The sequence below is a fragment of the Rhinopithecus roxellana genome, chromosome 4, assembly GCF_007565055.1.
Source record: "Rhinopithecus roxellana isolate Shanxi Qingling chromosome 4, ASM756505v1, whole genome shotgun sequence".
NCBI classification, from domain to species: domain Eukaryota; kingdom Metazoa; phylum Chordata; class Mammalia; order Primates; family Cercopithecidae; genus Rhinopithecus; species Rhinopithecus roxellana.
The window spans coordinates 156,197,886-156,216,623 of NC_044552.1; the positions used below are offsets into that span (position 1 = coordinate 156,197,886).

The window sequence follows — 18,738 nt, forward strand, 5'->3', positions numbered from 1 at the left end:
AAGGATCATGGGTAAATAAGTCAGGTCTTACTGCTAGTAATTTGTTCAGATTTGACCGTATTATGACTGTGATAAGCAGGGCTTTCGAGCCAGTTGTCATCTATTTTTATAGTAATTTGAAATCTATCAAATTGTATTTGGGGTTGACTGGCTTCTGATCTTGAACATGTTTATACAGTTGGATTGTTGGTGTTAATCTAATTTTCAGATTCTGCTGGGTTATTTATTCCATTCTTGTTGCTCTAGTTTTCCTCTTTGTGAGGGGCACTGCTTATGAGTCATGGGTGAAGGGACATACTCGAGTGAGCAGGAGTGGCTTCCAGGAGTGCCGCAGTCCAGTTGACATCTTCATGCTCTTCTCCCCGGGTCCCCCTTTGATTTGTATCGGTCTGGTGTGATTTGGAGGGTCAGGCCTCAACAACGGGGAGGAGAGGGCAACTGAGTTATGATGAAAGAGAAGAATGGAAGGAAAGGATCACAGCCTTGTCCAGAGAAATGGTAAAAGTGTGAGTAGCCTTTCTAAGAACTTGAGGAATACAACTTTGTTGGGTTTTCCATTTAATACTAATAAAGTAGAAAACAGGCCGGGCGCGATGTCTCTTGCCAGTATTCCTAGCACTTTGAAAGGTTGAGGTGGGTGGATCACTTGAGGTCAGGAATTTGAGACCAGCCTGGCCAACATGGTAAAACCCCATCTCTACTAAAAATACAAAAAAATAGCCAGGCGTAGTGGCACACACCTATGATCCCAGCTGTTCAGGAGGCTGAGACATGAGATTTGCTTGAACCTGGGGGGCGTAGGTTGCAGTAAGCCAAGATCACGCCACTGCATTCCAGCCTGGGTTACAGGGCGAGACCGTGTCTCAAAAAAATAAATAAAGATGAAAACGTTTATGGCATTTCGCAGTGTCACAATATAAAGCCAAGCACATTTTCTAAGGCCTTATTTCTTTTCAAGTATCAAAAGAAATCATTTAGGCTATCATCTGAAAACAAAACAAAACTGGCCAATTGCTGTTATAGATTTTAGCTCCCTAGCTGATTAAGGTTTCCCAGAAGTGACTATTCATATAGAAATGAAATGAATAAGCCCCTGGGAATTGCAGCTCCTGGTTAGGTGGGGGAATCTTTTTGTCGCTGATTTATCTGTGAACTAGCATTTGGAAGAGGTGGGGTGGGCCGCTCTGAGACTCAGTTCACCCACAGTAAAGGATTCTGTTCCAGCCAGACTTCCTGATGAAGAGGACACTCCCCGGCTGCTCCCCCAGAGGACTCTGCCTCCCTAATGACCAAGAAGCAACTTCCGTGGCCAACCCCTGCACACGCTAGAACTCCAACAATGCCACCTTGAGCAGCCTTGCCTCAGGCATAACCACTGTCGCTCAGCACTGCTGGAGACGTTTCTTGGTCCACTTGGCTTGGGCCCTGCCATGCCCCAGTGACCTCACAGTGGTGCAGCGGTGCCAGCCTTCTGACGGCTGGCAGACTCTTGGACTCCAGCTAGAAAGCTTTCCTGTCTTTGACTTTTTTTAATTTTTTAAACTGAGTAATCAAGAGAAACAAAACAGAATTCAGAGACAGTTAATCCCAAAGAATCCTGCCGCTGTCTGTGAGATGACACCTGTGTGTGAGCAAAGCTGTCCCAGACACCCAAGATGAAATTTTCGAAAAAGGCCCTTCTACCTTCTGTTGAGTGTTCCTTTATTGTTTGCTGGTTTTGAAAACAGATTGGAAATGACAGAAAAGACTTCAACAATCCAGCCCACTGATTGTATAGGAGCAGAAATGACCAGATCGGCCGGGCACGGTGGCTCACACCTGTAATCCCAGCACTCTGGGAGGCTGAGGCGGGTGGATCACCTGAGGTCTGGAGTTCAAGACCAGCTGACTAACATGGTGAAACCCCATCTCTACTAAAAATACAAAAAATTAGTTGGGCATGGTGGCACATGCCTATAATCCCAGCTAGTCAGGAGGCTGAGGCAGGAGAATCAATTGAACCCGGCAGTCGGAGGCTGCAGTGAGCCAAGATCGCACCATTGCACTCCAGCTTGGTCAAAGCTCCATCTAAAAAAAAAAAAAAAAAAAAAAAACACAAAAAAAACCACTCTGCTAATTAGCCTGTAAGAAAAGGTGTTATTGAATTCTCCATGAGCCTCTGATGTGTCTGCTCATCTCTGAGAGAAGCACTACCTTGTTCTGACTCACCTTTTCAAGGAAGTTTTAGAGCAAATGACCTTGAAAGTAGAGAAGATAATGTTTCTCTCCAGATCAAAAGGCAAATATGCTTATTGTGCAGTATAATAAAGACAATGTCTCCCTTCAGGATGAAAGGATGGCTTGCTTAGAACTACTTATAGAAGATTTGAGTTTCCTAAGCTCAGGGTCCTCAGCTGCGATGCAAAACCCCTGTATCTGTAGAATCTGACTTAGCCCATCTGCTTCAACCCTGAGAGAGACATGTGGAGGGGAACTGGTATAATATGATGCTCATGCTTCTTTCTCCCTGTGCTCTGAGTTCTGCAGTCCTTTGTCTCTGATCCAGGAGTCTCTTGCCTTCTGTCAGCTTTTATGATACTGCGGCAAACTAATTTGTTACTTGCAAGATTTTACTTGCTTGCTGGGTAGAATCTCACATTCTTCACAGTTCTTGCCAGTTATTCTAGTACTACACAAAAACATTCTTTCATAAAAATTGTGGGAGAAAGCACTGAAATTTACTGATGAGGCATACATATTTAATATAGGGTTGGCAATGTGTGTTTTAGTTTTATCACACTGTATGAATTACTAGAATATTTCAACTATCTGTAACTTCTTATACCATTATCTGTAAATACCTACCCCCCAATAAAAAGACTTTTATCTGGCTGAATTTTATCTGGTGTTAGAACAATTTGTGATTTGTTAGCTGAATGTCTACTGCAGCTTTCTGAAGGTAAGAAAAAACATAAATGCTTTATATTTATTTATCTGTATATGAAACACTTTCTCAATAGTCCTGCCAACTCAGCTATTTTGGAGGAATTACTTTATGTTTTGAATGAGGATTTCTTTCATGTCTGCAAAAAACAGTCGTAGCTAGCTCAGTGTATTTCATAAGGGTCATTCATGTCCTTCAGACTTTTCGTGTTGGTGTTCAGACATTGTTTTAAATCTCTTTCTCAATACCCTTGAGCTGGCCATTGAAGGATTTGTCACATTTCAAAAGATTGAGTAAAAATAATGGGATGCTATGTTCAGGAAAACAGAACATAACCAAACAAAAAAATCAGCCAGCATGATTTCCATGCTGCTGTGGGGAAGGTCCTGGACTCATGGGCAGGACTCCACAGGCATGCCTGAGCCTGGATCCATCACGCACATTGGACATCCCGTCCACTCCAGCAAGACTCCACACACACGCCTCCATGGGCTGAGGACTGTAAGTGTGAGGGCCAGTTGATATTCCACTGCCCCAGATAAGATAGGTTTAGTTAACTAAGTTATACCACCTGGGATTGGTGAGCCTTGTAGTGAAAAACAGCCTGGGTTCCAAATCCCTGACTTTGGGATACTTCTCTTTAAAATGGCACACTCAGCCGGGCGCAGTGGCCCACATCTGTAATCCCAGCACTTTGGGAAGCCAAGGCAGGTAGATCACTTGAGCTCAGGAGTTCGAGACCAGCCTGGCCAACATGGTGAAACCCCGTCTCTACAAAAATGCAAAAATTAGCCTGGCATGATGACGGGTGTCTGTAATCACAGCTACTTGGGAAGACAAGGAGCGAGAATCACTTGAACCTGGGAGGCAGAGGTTGCAGTGAGCCAAGATTGCGCTAATGCATTCCAGCCTAGGCAATAGAGTGAGACTCTGTCTCAAACAAAAGTAAAATGGCACACTCCAGATTTTTGAGAGTCACATCTTTTACGTAAGGTGTAGCATTATTTTCAGACATGGTAAGCGACCTGCTGCAGCATCGGTCTTACGAGAGAGTAACTAGAGTTTACTCACTTTGCCTCTGACGTTGGTGGAGCTCAAGGTTTCTCACGGTGTGGTCCCCTGAGCGGCAGGAACAACATCACCTGGCAAGTTGTTAGAAATGCGAATCTTGATGCCATCCCAGAATTTACAAAATCCCAGGGTGGGTTCAGCGATCTCTGGTTTAACAAACCCGTGCCCTCTCCCACCCAAGTAATTCTGATGCACACAACAGCTTCAGACTAAGGGGTGTTGCTCAGGGTGTCACATGTCAAAGGAGAATGAGATTAGTAAATTATAAATAGGAAAAGAAGAAAATAAATGTTGCTGTCAAACATATAAGGGGATAATATATAGCATTCATTAAATAAATGATAAATAGCAATGATTAAATAGCATTGATTAATCTATTATTTTTCATTTAAGAAGTATATGTCAGGCCAGGCATGGTGGCTTACACCTATAATCCCAGCACTTTGGGAGGCCAAGGCGGGTGGATCACAAGGTCAGGAGATCGAGACCATCCTGGCTAACACGGTGAAACCCTGTCTCTACTAATACAAAAAAATTAGCCGGGCGTGGTGGCGGGCACCTCTAGTCCCAGCTACTTGGGAGGCTGACGCAGGAGAATGGCGTGAACCTGGGAGGCAGAGTTTGCTGTGAGCCGAGATCGCGCCACTGCACTCGAGCCTGGGCGACAGAGACTCTATCTCAAAAAAAAAAAAAAAGTGTTCCTATTTCTCTACATCCTCTCCAACACCTGTTGTTTCCTGACTTTTAATGATTGCCATTCTAACTGGTGTGAGATGGTATCTCATTGTGGTTTTGATTTGCATTTCTCTGATGGCGAGTGATGATGAGCATTTTTTCATGTGTCTGTTGGCTGTATGAATGTCTTCTTTTGAGAAATGTCTGTTCATATCCTTTGCCCACTTTTTGATGGGGTTGTTTGTTTCTTTCTTGTATATTTGTTTGAGTTCTTTGTAGATTCTGGATATTAGCCCTTTGTCAGATGAGTAGATTGCAAAAATTTTCTCCCATTCTGTAGGTTGCCTGTTCACTCTGGTGGTAGTTTCTTTTGCTGTGCAGAAGCTCTTCTACACTGTTGGTGTTACTGTAAACTAGTTCAACCATTATGGAAAACAGTATGGCAATTCCTCAAGGATCTAGAACTAGATGTACCATATGACCCAGCCATCCCACTACTGGGTATATACCCAAAGGATTATAAATTATTCTACTACAAAGACATATGCACACGTATGTTTATTGCGGCACTATTCACAATAGCAAAGACTTGGAATCAACCCAAATGTCCATCTGTGACAGACTGGATTAAGAAAATGTGGCACATATACACCATGGAATATTATGCAGCCATAAAAAAGGATGAGTTAGCGTCCTTTGTAGGGACATGGATGCAGCTGGAAACCATCATTCTTAGCAAACTATAACAAGAACAGAAAACCAAACACCGCATGTTCTCACTCATAGGTGGGAACTGAACAATGAGATCACTTGGACTCGGGAAGGGGAACATCACACACTGGGGCCTATCATGGGGGGGCAGGGGGGAGGGATTGCATTGGGAGTTATACATGATATAAATGATGAATTGATGGGTGCTGACGAGTTGATGGGTGCAGCACACCAACATGGCACAAGTATACATATGTAACAAACCTGCACGTTATGCACATGTACCCTAGAACTTAAAGTATAATAAAAAAAAAAAAGAAAAAAAAGAATACAAATATAAATAAAGCATTCTACAAGTGTCTCATCGTGGACAACTGTGGCCTACAGGGAAAACTCCAACTTGCCACATATTTTGTATAAAAGGTTTTATTAGGACACAACCACACCCATTCATTTGCATACTGCTTATGGCTATTTTTAGCTACAAGGCCAAGCTGAGAAGTGTGACAAAGGCCATATAACCCACAAAACCAAAAACACTTAATATTTAATATCTGGCACTTTACATCAAAGTTTGCCAATACCAGGTCAAGGGTTTTAAGGGAAAATCCTTTCCACATTTCAGGTAGTTAAACACTAGTGGAGTTAGGAGTAAGTGTGGTATGCAGGGGTTAGTCTGTCATCCAGTAATATATATGTATTATTTTTTCAGTAGCAGAAAATTTAGCTTCACAGACGTTAGTATCATGGAAGGCATACAGACTGTGGGACAAGAAGCAGAGCAATTGCTGGCTTGGTGTATGAGTGAACAGAAGGAGAGTGAGAACAAATATAGAAGTTAGAAAAGGAACAAGTGACAAAAAAATGTGGTTGAGAAGGGAGAATATTATCAATCAAAAGAACGTGACCTATGTGAAAAGCTAAAATGAGGGAGTATGTGGCAGGACCTGGCTGGGGAAAGGAACTAAGAAGCAGCAAGATACGGGATTGGAACATTCCAGTTGCCTGGCACAGAGGGTGGGCGGCAGAGTCTTTGCGGGAATGCTGAAGTGTTGATGCCAGGCAGAAAAGGGGCAGATTCCAGATGAAGCTGGGAGAGCCATGCTCTGCTGCACTCTTGGCTGGAATGTAGTAGGCTGATCTCATCTCACTGAAACCTCAAGTGATTCTCCTGCCTCAGCCGGGCTCCAGCGGTTTTCCTGCCTCAGCCTCCCGAGTAGCTAGGATTACAATCATGTGCCACCACACCCGGCTAATGTTTGTATTTTTAGTAGAGATGGGGTTTCGCCACGTTGGCCAGGCTGGTCTCGAACTCCTGACCTCATGATCCGCCCGCCTCAGCCTCTCAAAGTGCTGGGATTACAGGTGTGAGCCAACGCACCCAGCCTCTGCTGCACTTCTGTGTCTACCAGGAGTTCATGTGTACTTATGTGGCTATTTACAGTAGGGCTCTATCAATTCCTGACTCTGCTAAATGACTAACCATGTAGTGATACTGGAGAAAAAGCACTGGATTTCCCTGTGGAAAGCTTGAGTTACTTCTTGGCTTCACCTCTTAACTGTTTGACCGCGGGCACCTCATTTCATGGCTTCGCTCTCCCTTTCCTCATTAGTGAGAGGTTTCCTCCCACCCCCACGTCGTGTGATTCTTCTAGACTCACTTATTATCACTGAAGGGCATGGCTAAACGAAGGCCACAGCGTATTTCTCCAGCTCCCTCACTTAAAGAGCAAAAGAATAGCAGAGACTCAGGGCCATTCTAAAAGGGAAACGTTGACCACTTTGGCACAAGGTCATCCTTTCCTGGGAAAGGTTTGCTGCTGATTTATTTCCATCTCCTACCTCATAACAGATGTCTTCTCTTGCCCAAAGAGATTGTTTACTGTCGAAATGTTTAGAGGAAAAATGAGCAGCCAGGATTCATGTGTGTGATTATATTTAACTTTCTTTCAGGAATTTTTCTTTAAATGTGGAGCACACCCCACCTCTGACAAGGAAACATCAGTAGCTTTGCACCTGATCGCAACAAATAGTCGGAACATCACTTGCATTACGTGTACCGACGTCAGGTAAGGATCTAAAAATAGTGTCACTCCCACCACAGATGTCAGGTAAGGATCTAAAAATTAGTGTCACTCCCCGCTCCTTACTTCCCTATACTGTTCTGCCACACAAGCCTTCCTCAGTGAATTCTCTTCCCTGGGGAGTATCTGCTTTATTTTGATGCTTCTGTCCAATTTGGGTATGTTTAATGTGATGAAACTATTTAAAATGCCAGTGACTTAGTTTAAGTAGGTAAATGGGGTCCTAAGATGGGAGATGGCATACCTAAAATAGTGTATATAATCTTAGTTGATATTAAAATATAAGCTCACATATTTGAGTGTAAAATGTAAACTCATCCATTAAGTTCAAAAACAAAATGAAAATATGGTGCTAACATTAGGAATGTTAACATTAGGCATGTGCCACCATGCCCAGCTAATTTTAGTAGAGACAAGGTTTCCCCATGTTGGCCAGGCTGGTCTCGAACTCCTGACCTCAGGTGATCTGCCCACCTCAGCCTACCAAAGTGCTGGGATTGCAGGCGTGAGCCACTGCGCCCGGCCAGGAATGGAAAAACAGTTTATGAACACCATAACATGTAGCCCATACATTTTATTTAAAAAATTTTTTTTCCATACATTTCAGTTCTCCATATTTGCCTATATTTATGCTGAGGCTTCGCACACATTCATACACTCAAAATGAAAGCATGTAGCTAGTTTGGGACCTTGTTATTTCTAATCCCAGTGATCACAAGAAAAGCAAGCAAATGTAGAGATGGCCCTGTTAGTAAAAAAGGGAAAATGACTCAATGTGAATTGCGATGTAGGAGCCAAGGACAAAGTGGAAGAAACTGAGTCCGTTTGCTCTGCAGAGTAGGCAGTTCAGAGTAGAATTCCTTACTCTACGCTTTTTGAATGGACAGAGAAAACAAATTAGCTTCATTACATGTTCGTTGAGGTTGACTAAGAAACTCAAATTGCAATAGTGAGAACTTAGCCCTAATATCAAGATGAACTTTTTTTTTTTTTTGAGAAGGAGTTTTCCTATTATTGCCCAGGCTGGAGTGCAATGGCGTGATCTTGTCTCACTACAACCTCCACCTCCCGGGTTCAAGCGATTCTCCTGTCTCAGCCTCCTGAGTAACTGGGATTACTGGCATGCACCACCACGCCAGGCTCATTTTATATTTTTAGTAGAGACAGGGTTTCTCCATGTTGGTCAGGCTGATCTCAAACTCCTGACCTCAAGTGATCTGACCGCCTCAGCCCCGCCAAGTGCTGGGATTATAGGCGTGAGCGGCTGCACCCGGCCCAGGAAGAACTTTCTAATGAAATGCCAAAATGAATTAATGAATAAAGTCAAAAGAATCTATTGTTTCAGACTTTTAGGCAAAAATAGTCTTATAACCTAATCATTTTAAGTGTTGTCTTTCTTTGGCTTTTGGAACTGTATTAGATGGTCTTTTAAAGTTGCTTTAAACTCTGTGATTTCATGATAAGCAAATATTCACACTCCTATCAGGCTATTTCTATACTCTAATAAATTAAAATTAAAATGTTGATTAATAGAAGCCCAGAAACCTTAACAACATCTGTTGAACAAACCTGTTTCCAAGAAGGAATAAAAATGAGGCATGATTTTCTCTTCGCTGCATGTTTAGTCACTGCTGTGGCAGGAAGCACCACAATATTGCCTTTAAAATGCAGCGCTTCAGCCCCTCTTGGCAAGGTGAATGATTGCGTATGGCTAACGCTTTCAACATGCAAGAAGAACAGCTAAGATGGGGATTCTGGTGTTTCAGGAAAGGAATTGGAAAGTGCTAAAAGTGAGGGCTTGACTGCTCTGATAGCAGTAGGTAATTAAAGTCACTTTTCAGTTTTTCAAAGGAAAAATTCAAAATACTCTTCTGTAAGTCAGAAAGCAGCTCATCAGCCAGTGTTTTAAACTTTCCAATACGGTTGGTAAAGATGACATTAAAATATGTGGTGATGATGGTATTATCTTACTAAGAGCGTTGCCCTCCCCGTTTCCTGCTGTTACGCTGTCACTTTCATATTAATAACTGGCAACATCTTTCAAAGACAATGAGCCACCTCCCAGATACACAGGATGATAATGGCTGGAAAAATAATATTGTCACATTAATTTTTTTCGTAGGATTACTTTTGGGAGAATTCATACATAGAAGCGTATGTGTGAATATATACGCTTATATGTATTCATGTATATACATATATACACTATATATGTGTCTATATGTATAGACATATACACTATATATGTGTCTGTATGTATAGACACATATATATACACATAAGATACATATATTCAGATGCATCTTAAGGATGTGTGTATAAACCAACCACTTGATTGAATAAGGACCCTTCTCGTGTAAGGCAGCCGAGTGCCCCATATGTAGGAAAGAGAGACAAACTCTTTCTTCTGACTTCGAGGGCTCCATGTGTGAGGACATTATGAGCACCTGCACAGACACTCCATGCAGTTTGGTGACCATTACGGGGTTTTTCCTGATAATGCTTTCTTTTTACATTTAGAAATCATTCACAATAAACTATAAAAAATGTTATAAGTGACCGGGTACAGTGGCTCACGCCTGTAATCCCCGCACTTTGTAAGGCCGAGGCGGGTGGATCACCTGAGGTCAGAAGTTTGAGACCAGCCTGGCCAACATGGTGAAACCTCGTCTCTATTAAAAATACAGAAATTAGCCAGGCGTAGTGATGCATGCCTGTAGTCCCAGCTACTCGGAAGGCTGAGGCAAGAGAATTGCTTGAATACGGGAGGTGGAGGTTGCAGTGAGCCAAGATTGCGCCACTGCACTCAAGCCTGGGTGACAACAGCAAAACTCGTCTCAAAAAAAAAAAAAAAAAAAAAAAAGTGTTAGAAGTTATTTTTACTCCAATGCTTCGTAAAATTTGTTTAATTTGTTCCTATCTCTTGATTATGCCTAAATATTTGCAGTGTGTGTGTGCTGTATAATTATATTGTATATACTTTTGTATTGTACTTTTTCCATTTAGCATGACATTACGATAAATTTTCTCTGTGCCCAGCACGTATGTGGTGGCTTATGCCTGTAATCCCAGCACTTTGGGAGGCCGGGTAGACAGATTGCTTGAGCTCGGGAGTTCAAGACCAGCCTGGGCAACATGGCAATACCCTGTCTCTACAAAAAATATAAAAATTAGCCACGTGTGATGGCATGTACCTGTAGGCCCAGCTACATGGGAGGCTGAGGCAGGAAAATGGCTTGAGCCTGGGAGGTCAAGGCTGCATTGAGCTGTTTGTGCCACTGCACTCCAGCCTAGGTGACAAAGTGAGACCCTGTCTCAAAAAAATAAAAAATGAAAATAATAATAAATTTTCTCTGCCATGAAAACAGTTTTGAAAAAATAGGTACCTAAAATTCTGTTATGTGGGAATATGCTGTTGTAGGACTTTGTCCTTAGTTCAGCTAAAAATGGGGTCCTTGTCACACAACCATGAAAAATTAGGCCTGCAGACTCTTTGAAGGGTGAGAAAAATGGAATTTGTCGGGCAAAAAGGAAAAGAAAAAGGGTAGCAGGGACTCTCAGCAAAGCAAGATGAATACAGATGAAAATAATAGATGAAAATCAGAGGATAGTATTAATTTATCTCTAAATATACTTTCTGTGTACTCCTTATCATACTGGGAAATAAAATATTAAGCCTCCAACTGACTGAACAGATTCCCTCCTGGTCAAGGGGACTGTGGAGACACCTTGGAAGCTGAGTTCCAGCCATGATGGGGTGGGAGGTCAGACAGGCCTTTTATGCCCCCGCCCTCACTAACCACCTCTAGGCTTCCTTTCCTAGGGGCTAAACAGAAACCAGGCAGGTTTTGTCACATCACCAATTGAAATCCCAGGTACTACCGGATCAGGAGAGACCAGGCTCCTCCCCGCCGCAAACAGGGTGAACTTCCCAAGGCTCCATCCCTTTCTCCCAGTGCGCAGGCTGGTCAGTTTCTCTGGGTACCCCCTTGAGTAGCTTGGCTGTCTGAGTTCTATTTAACCATTTCCCCACTTGAGCATTTACTTACAGTTTTTTTAAAAAACAAATAAGACTGAAAACCATACTATTTTACAGACATCGTTGACTGCATGCGTCGGTGCTAAGAACACAGTCATAACAGTGGTTGTAGGTCCACGGTAATGAACATTTGTTAGGTTCTTGATCCGTATCATCACCTTCCTTTCCAGAAACACTGCTCCAGTTCTGATCTGGCTTCCCAGGTTTGAGAGGGCTCCCTCCTGCCTCTCTTTCAGCATTGCATATGCTCATAATTTTTGTCTTTGCCTATTTGATAAAGGAGATTTTTTATTATTATTGTTTTGTTATTTATGAATTCAAGAATTTCTCACTTGCTTATTTGCATTTTCTGTTGTGAGAGAACAATGCCAAACTTTCTCCGTGCGAAATACAGAAAGTCTACAAAACAGATCTAGTTTCAGCAATTTCTTTCTCATTCACTATTCATAATATCACGGTGTCCTTTATAAATAGACAGTTTACTGTCTTTTGAATTTATGTTTAAATATATTGCTTTGGTCTTTAAAAATATTATATTTTCCTGGAGATAAATCAAATTCATAATTACAGACTTAAAAATAAAAGGGTGTTTTAAATCTATTTTTATTTTATAATTGTTTTACTTATGTATATATATGTGTATTAATCATACGTCATTAATCAAATTAGACATAATTAACCATAAATAAATGAAAATCTGAGGATAGGATTAGTTTATCTGTAAATATAATTTCTGTGTACTCCTTATACTGGGAAATAAAAATAAAATTATAAGCCTCCAACTGACTAAACAGAATCCCTCCTGGTCAAGGGGGCCATGGAGACACCTTGGAAGCTCAGTTCCAGCCATGATGGGGTGGGAGGTCAGACACGCCTGTTATGCACCTGCCCTCACTAACCACCTCTAGGCTTCCTTCCCTAAGGGCTAAACAGAAACCAGACCTTTGAAAAGACTCCACACTGAGGCCAGGCGTGGTGACTTACACCTGTAATCCCAGCACTTTGGGAGGCTGAGGTGGGCAGATCACTTGAGGCCAGGAGTTTGAGACCAGCCATGGCCAACATGGGAAAATCCCATCTCTACTAATAATACAAAAAAAAAAAAAAAAAAATTTTTGCCAGGCATGGTGGCATGCGCCTGTAATCCCAGCTACCCGGGAGGGTGAGGCAGGAGAATCATTTGAACCTGGGAGGTGGAAGTTGCATTGAGGTGTGATCACACCACTGCACTCCAGCTTGGGTGACAGAGTGAAACTGTGTCTCAAAAGAAAAAAAAATACTCCACATTGATAATGTCGATCACTGGCTTATATCTTCCCAGGTACAGAACAAAGCCAAGATGAGATAAATCAGTCCTTCACCCTCCCTGAGACAGCTGTTTCCTCTATTCCGATTTTCTTTAAATGTTCACCTTATCTTATGTAAAATGTAGGTTTACCAGGCGCTAACTAAAAGCTCACAAGTATATAATCATCACAAGTGTGTCTCACTGCCTCCTCCTTTTAAGCACAATGCATAAACGCTAAATCTCCTGAGAACCTGTTAGGGAAAAAACAGCCACAGATGTATCTGTGACTTGCATTTTTCCCAGGCCTGCTCTCAAGCTGGAATAATAGACCTTAATGACTGAGCCTTCTACCTCAGTCCCTCATTGCGGTTGTCAATACTAATGAAAGTAAGAATTTTGTTTTTGTGTTTACAAATATACTTCTATACAATAAGAGACCCATCACTCTTTCATTTACCTTTTTAATAATAATTCAAATGCTCTAATGCCAAAAAGCTAACTTTTTGACCTTAAGAGAATAGCACAATTTCTTTGGCCTTTGGTTTCTATGCAAAATCCAGGATTTTAAGTAGGTCATCTGCAAGGCTCTGACTGGTTCTAAGGACTGCACAAGGGAGGAATAAGATTTCTTCATAGCTTTGAATTGATTGAGACAGTTGCAAAAATACTTGCATTTAGTCCTGTCTATTGACAAATGCAGAAATCAAAGACGAAGTCTGCAATGATGCTGCCTACCAAATCACATATATGTGGTTGTAACATGTAGGCAGATGTATAAGAGACATATGTGACTCACAGCCAGATTTTAGGCTTACAATTTAATTCAGATACATGATTTGTGTCCTTTGAGTTTACATTTGACATAAAATATTTTACTCTTTCTTAGACCAGGCGCAGTGGCTCACGCCTGTAATCTCAGCACCTTGGGAGGCCAAGGTGGGCAGATCACGAGGTCAGGAGTTCGAGACCAGGCTGGCCAGCATAGTGAAACCCCATCTCTACTAAAAATACAAAAATTAGCTGGACATGGTGGTGTGTGCCTGTAGTCCCACCTACTTGGGAGGCTGAGGCAGGAGAATCGCTTGAGCCCGGGAGGCAGAGGTTGTGGTGAGCCAATATCATGCCACTACACTCCAGCCTGGGCGACAAAGTGAGACTCCGTCTCAAAACAAACAAATAAAATATTTTACTCTTTCTTAAGGGAAAAAGTGAACTATCTGGGAACCAGAATGTCCTGAGGTTTTTTGTGAAGCCGGAGGTTCCTTTCTGGCATCAAGCCTTGCTTCTCCTCTCCTTACCAAAAGTAGTGACTTGATCTTTGCCCTTCAGGCTTGTCAGTTGATAGTTTGAGGTTTATGAATATAAGCATAACAAGCTGAACAAAAAGCAAGAACTGGATTAAGCACAGTAAGTCTAGCACTTGAAGGCAAAATGGCTGCCTTGTTTAGTATTTCCAATGGAAGTTACGACAGAAGGTTCAGAACATGCTTGGGTGCCTAAGTCATATGAAAATGGCATGGGTAAGCCAGAGGGATACTGGAATTCTTTCCCTAAACAGCATGTGTGTCTTGGGGTTCACCCTTTGTCTATGTCTCCCAAACGAAGATATTTCTGCCCCTTCAATCTCCCTTTACAGTACTAGTCTTCTAAAATTTAATACTTTACAGTGCTAGTCTTCTGAAATTTTTAAAATGTAAAATTTGAAAACATACAAAATAGAAAAATCCTTATCATGATATTGAGGACGAAACTCCGATTTTTTTAATCGTACCCAAACTCCTGTCTAAGGGGTCTGGGGAGTCACGTCCTACAGTTCATATATTCTCATCAGATAGGTTTTATTTAAGCCTATTTATTGTGACTACTTTCCAAACTGACTTTAGGATAACATTATGAGACAAGGAAGAAAAACAAAATATTTTACCCCAAAACATATTTCTTTGCTGTATCTTGAAATGGCCCTGCAAAGCTGTCCTTTGTGGGGTAAAATTTGCATCTGTTACATAGCTAGATATTTTTAACATAGCTAGCTAGATGTTTTTCTATGTAGATAGCATAGCTAGATATTTTTCTTCCAGGCCCTCCCAATCGTAAAGAGATTAACTAAAAATCTAGCACCTTTTAAAGATCTGAATAGGAGACATTTGTCGTCTGTTGTCTCTAAGGGTAGCCATTATAAGACTTCAAAAGAATCTTGATCTCCACAATCTTTTATCTTAACCTGAACATTCCCTTTCTATCCATCCCAGGTCTTTAGACAAACTCAACCAAATGCCAACCAGAAAGTGTTTAAATTTACCTATAGCCTGGAAGCCCCCAGCTTTGAGTTGTCCCGCCTTTCTAGACCAAACTAATGTATTTCTGAAATGTGTTTGATTGATGTCTCATGCCTCCTTAAAATGTATAAAACCAAGCTTGCCCCAGCCACTTTGGATATGTTTTCAGGACCTCCCGAGGGCTGTGTCATGGACCAGTGTCACTCACATTTCGCTCAAAATATATCTCTCTAAATATTTTACAGAGTGTGACTCTTTCCATCGATAGAAGGCACCTAGTGAATCTCTGTACTTTCTCTCACCTTTAATCATTATTCCTTAGTTTTCAAAGCTGAAGAAGACTGAAAAATAGCCAGTTTAGCTTAGTCAGAATTTAACCTTCGAGATACATGTTTGAAAACCCAGGTCCCTGTCGGGCATTAAATCCAAAAAGCTGTTCTACAATGTTATTTCCCTCAACTCTTCCAATAAAGACTTATGCTTTTGATGTCATTGTTGTTTGATATAAATGGTTTCATAATTGCCTTCAAATTTCTCCTAAAATAAAATTCATTCGGCCTGTTGAAGCAGTGCCGCAATGGATCACAGACTTAAAAGATTTACTTGGGCCTGGGGATTAGCAAAGATTTATCTCAAAGTCCATATGTACTTTCTCCAGGTGTTCCTGGGGAGAATGATTGAAAGATAATTTGACTGGATTTGGGTATGCATTCATTCCTTCATTTAACAAAGAGAGAGAGGGAATGGAGATCTTAGTTACAATTCCCTTTGAATGCATTTGTTAGGTCTTAGGCTTCTTTTGTCAATTCACATGTTAATTTTGGCTATAGTTGGCATTCTGTTGTGACTTAGAATTACTGTGTAAGTTCTTTATCAGTCTGATTTTTGACAATACCAATAGCTACTTTCCATTAACTTAAGATTTTCTTAAAATTTAGGGATCAGATGAGACCTGATAGTTTATCCAGTCATCAGGCTCTGAGGAGCATGGTGAGAAACTCAGGTATACGTACAAAAAATTTGACTAGAATCTTTAACATAGCCTTTTACAGTAAGTGGCTTTCTTTCTGTAATGGAAATTTTTGGAAGTTTCTTATGTGTTGTAGCGCCAGTGTTTGTGCACACAGAGCTATATATTTCTCCCATTAGACCCAAATATGTTTACATTATAATAAAGAGGGATATGTTCTAGAGTCGAATGGAAAATCTTACAACTTTTTAAGATGAAAGAGAAAACTTCAAAGATATATCTTCTAGCTTGAAGCAGGCTGCTTCACACGGTGCCCCAGGCCCCATAGGACTAAATTCCATCTCCGTATGCCAGGAGTGATTCTTTTCTGAAAAGTGTGACACACCCTCATCTAATCCAGTCTTGAGGGAGGGCTGCTATAAACCCTTCCAGAAAGAATCTTTGCACAAAGCCTCCAATAACAGGTGATCCCTTTGAGATTCAGATGCAGTGCTTAATGACCTGAAATTTTTTAGATACATTAATTTAAAATAATTCGGGCTTCCATCTTATAAATGAAGAAATTGAATGTATCACATTAAAAATTTACATCTGATCACACCACAAGGAAGTGGTTAAGCCAGTCTACAAACCAAAGTCTACATGGCTTGCATTGCTTTTCTTTCATTGCACCTTCCCCTCCACCCTGCATGGTCCTGAATTTCTCTGTACAGTAAAAAGCAAGGCTATCTGGTGAGGCCAGAAGGTGGATTTGTATGTGAAAAGGAAAATGTATCAGTAAAGTGAGATTCAGAAAAAAGAAAAAGTTGGACTTGCTGTTGTCTTGTGTGTCTGCCTTTAAAAACCAGTAAGAGTGGAAAAATACAGAGCTACCTCCAAGTCTACTGCTCTGCAAAACTGCAGGCTGCTTGCAGGGCAAGACCCAAATTGACTGACATGCCAGTGTGATTGGTCCTCCCCACAGTGGCCAGCACAAGACTGTGCATCAAAGAGATTTAAATAAATGCTGACTTAAAGGTAAATCTGTTTCACGCAGTGCAACAAACAGAAAGCAAACTATTTTCACACGAAGCAATCTCCTTTTGAAAATACCTTCTGAATTTAATAGACTAATTGAGTTAATTATTTAACTCAAATAAAACAATGAATTGGTCAGAAATCAGTGGAGATTTTTAAGGAGGTATTAGAAATCAGGGGGAATGTCCAATTTTGAAATCCAAGTCACAGATATAGATTATGCTGCCATATTATTTGGGTCAGTTACTTATGAAAGCACAGAAGAAATATTTTATCCCCACTGATACTTCGAAATGTGAACCATGTCAGTTTTAATGTCAGTCAGCGGCCTTCATTTCTCCCATGGTGAACCTGTGGGCTTCAGATCTGAGCAGCTGCATTAGCAGAGCTTCCTAGAGATGTTACAGGTGCTTGTGCATGAAATTCTTAGGCCTTACCTTTTCATTTAACTGTCATCGCAGGTTCGCAGCAACCCCCACTGGGAAGAGCGGGGGCAATATTGCAAATCCTCCTGGACCAATTTTGTATCCGTTAAGGTCAACCTTGAGTGTTGTAACTGTCTGGATTTTAAGCAGTTCATTCTCTCTTGGTGGGTGTTTTTGTTTCTTTGTTTTTTGTTTGTTTTTGTTTTTGTTTTAAGACAGAGTTTGGAGTTTCACTCTTGTCACCCAGGCTGGGGTTCAATGGCTTGATCTTGGCTCACTGTAACTTCCGCCTCCCGGGTTCAAGCGATGCTCCTGCCTCAGCCTCCTGAGTAGCTGGGATTAAAGGCATGTGCCACCATGCCCGCTAAGTTTATATTTTTAATAGAGACAGGGTTTCGCCATGTTGGCCAGGCTTGTCTTGAACTCCTGACCTCAGGTGATCCACCGGCCTTGGCCTCCCAAATTGCTGAGATTACAGGTGTGAGCCACCATGCCTGACCTGTTGGTGGATGAGAAGAAAGATGGAGCGACCGGACGAGGTGGCTCATGCCTGTAATCCCAGCACTTTGGGAGGCCAAAGCAGGTGGATCTCAAGGTCAGGAGTTCAAGACCAGCCTGACAAACATGGCAAACCCCCATCTCTACTAAAAATACAACAATTAGCCAGGTGTGCTGGTGTGCACCTGTATTCCCAGCTACTCAGGAGGCTGGGTTAGGAGAATCACTTGAACCTGGGAGGTGGAGGTTGCAGTGAGCTGAGATTGCACCACTGCCCTCCAGCCTGGGTGACAGAGGGAGACTCCTTCTCAAAAAAAAAAAAAAAAAAAAAAAAAAAAAGGTGCTACATTCCTGAAGCATCTAAGAGACCCTTGCTAGAACTTTGTTGACAGTTAAGCTTTGTTTTTAAGGTCCATTTTCACCTGAAAGAAATACTCACAGTGTTTACATAACTACTTTTTTTTTTTTTTTTTTTTTTTTGAGACAGAGTCTCGCTCTGTCACCCAGACTGGAGTGCAGTGGCCAGATCTCAGCTCACTGCAAGCTCCGCCTCCCGGGTTCATGCCATTCTCCTGCTTCAGTCTCCCGAGTAGCTGGGACTAAAGGCGCCGCCACCTCGCCCGGCTAGTTTATTTTTGTATTTTTAGTAGAGATGGGGTTTCACCATGTTGGTCAGGATGGTCTCAACCTCTTGTGAGCTGCCTGCCTTGGCCTCCCAAAGTGCTGGGATTACAGGCTTGAGCCACCGCGCCCGGCCTATA

The 18,738-nt window shown here is 41.7% G+C and overlaps 1 protein-coding gene across 3 annotated transcripts in view; it reads left to right on the forward strand.

The window, feature by feature from the left end:
* Window positions 1-18,738, forward strand: part of PRKN (parkin RBR E3 ubiquitin protein ligase) — a 1,396,422-nt gene that overhangs the window by 759,370 nt on the left and 618,314 nt on the right. For all 3 annotated transcript variants that reach the window (XM_010373152.2, XM_030929283.1, XM_030929284.1), the window contains one exon: window positions 7,334-7,449. In XM_010373152.2, the coding sequence (XP_010371454.1) occupies window positions 7,334-7,449 (116 nt within the window). The remainder of the gene's footprint in view (window positions 1-7,333; window positions 7,450-18,738) is intronic.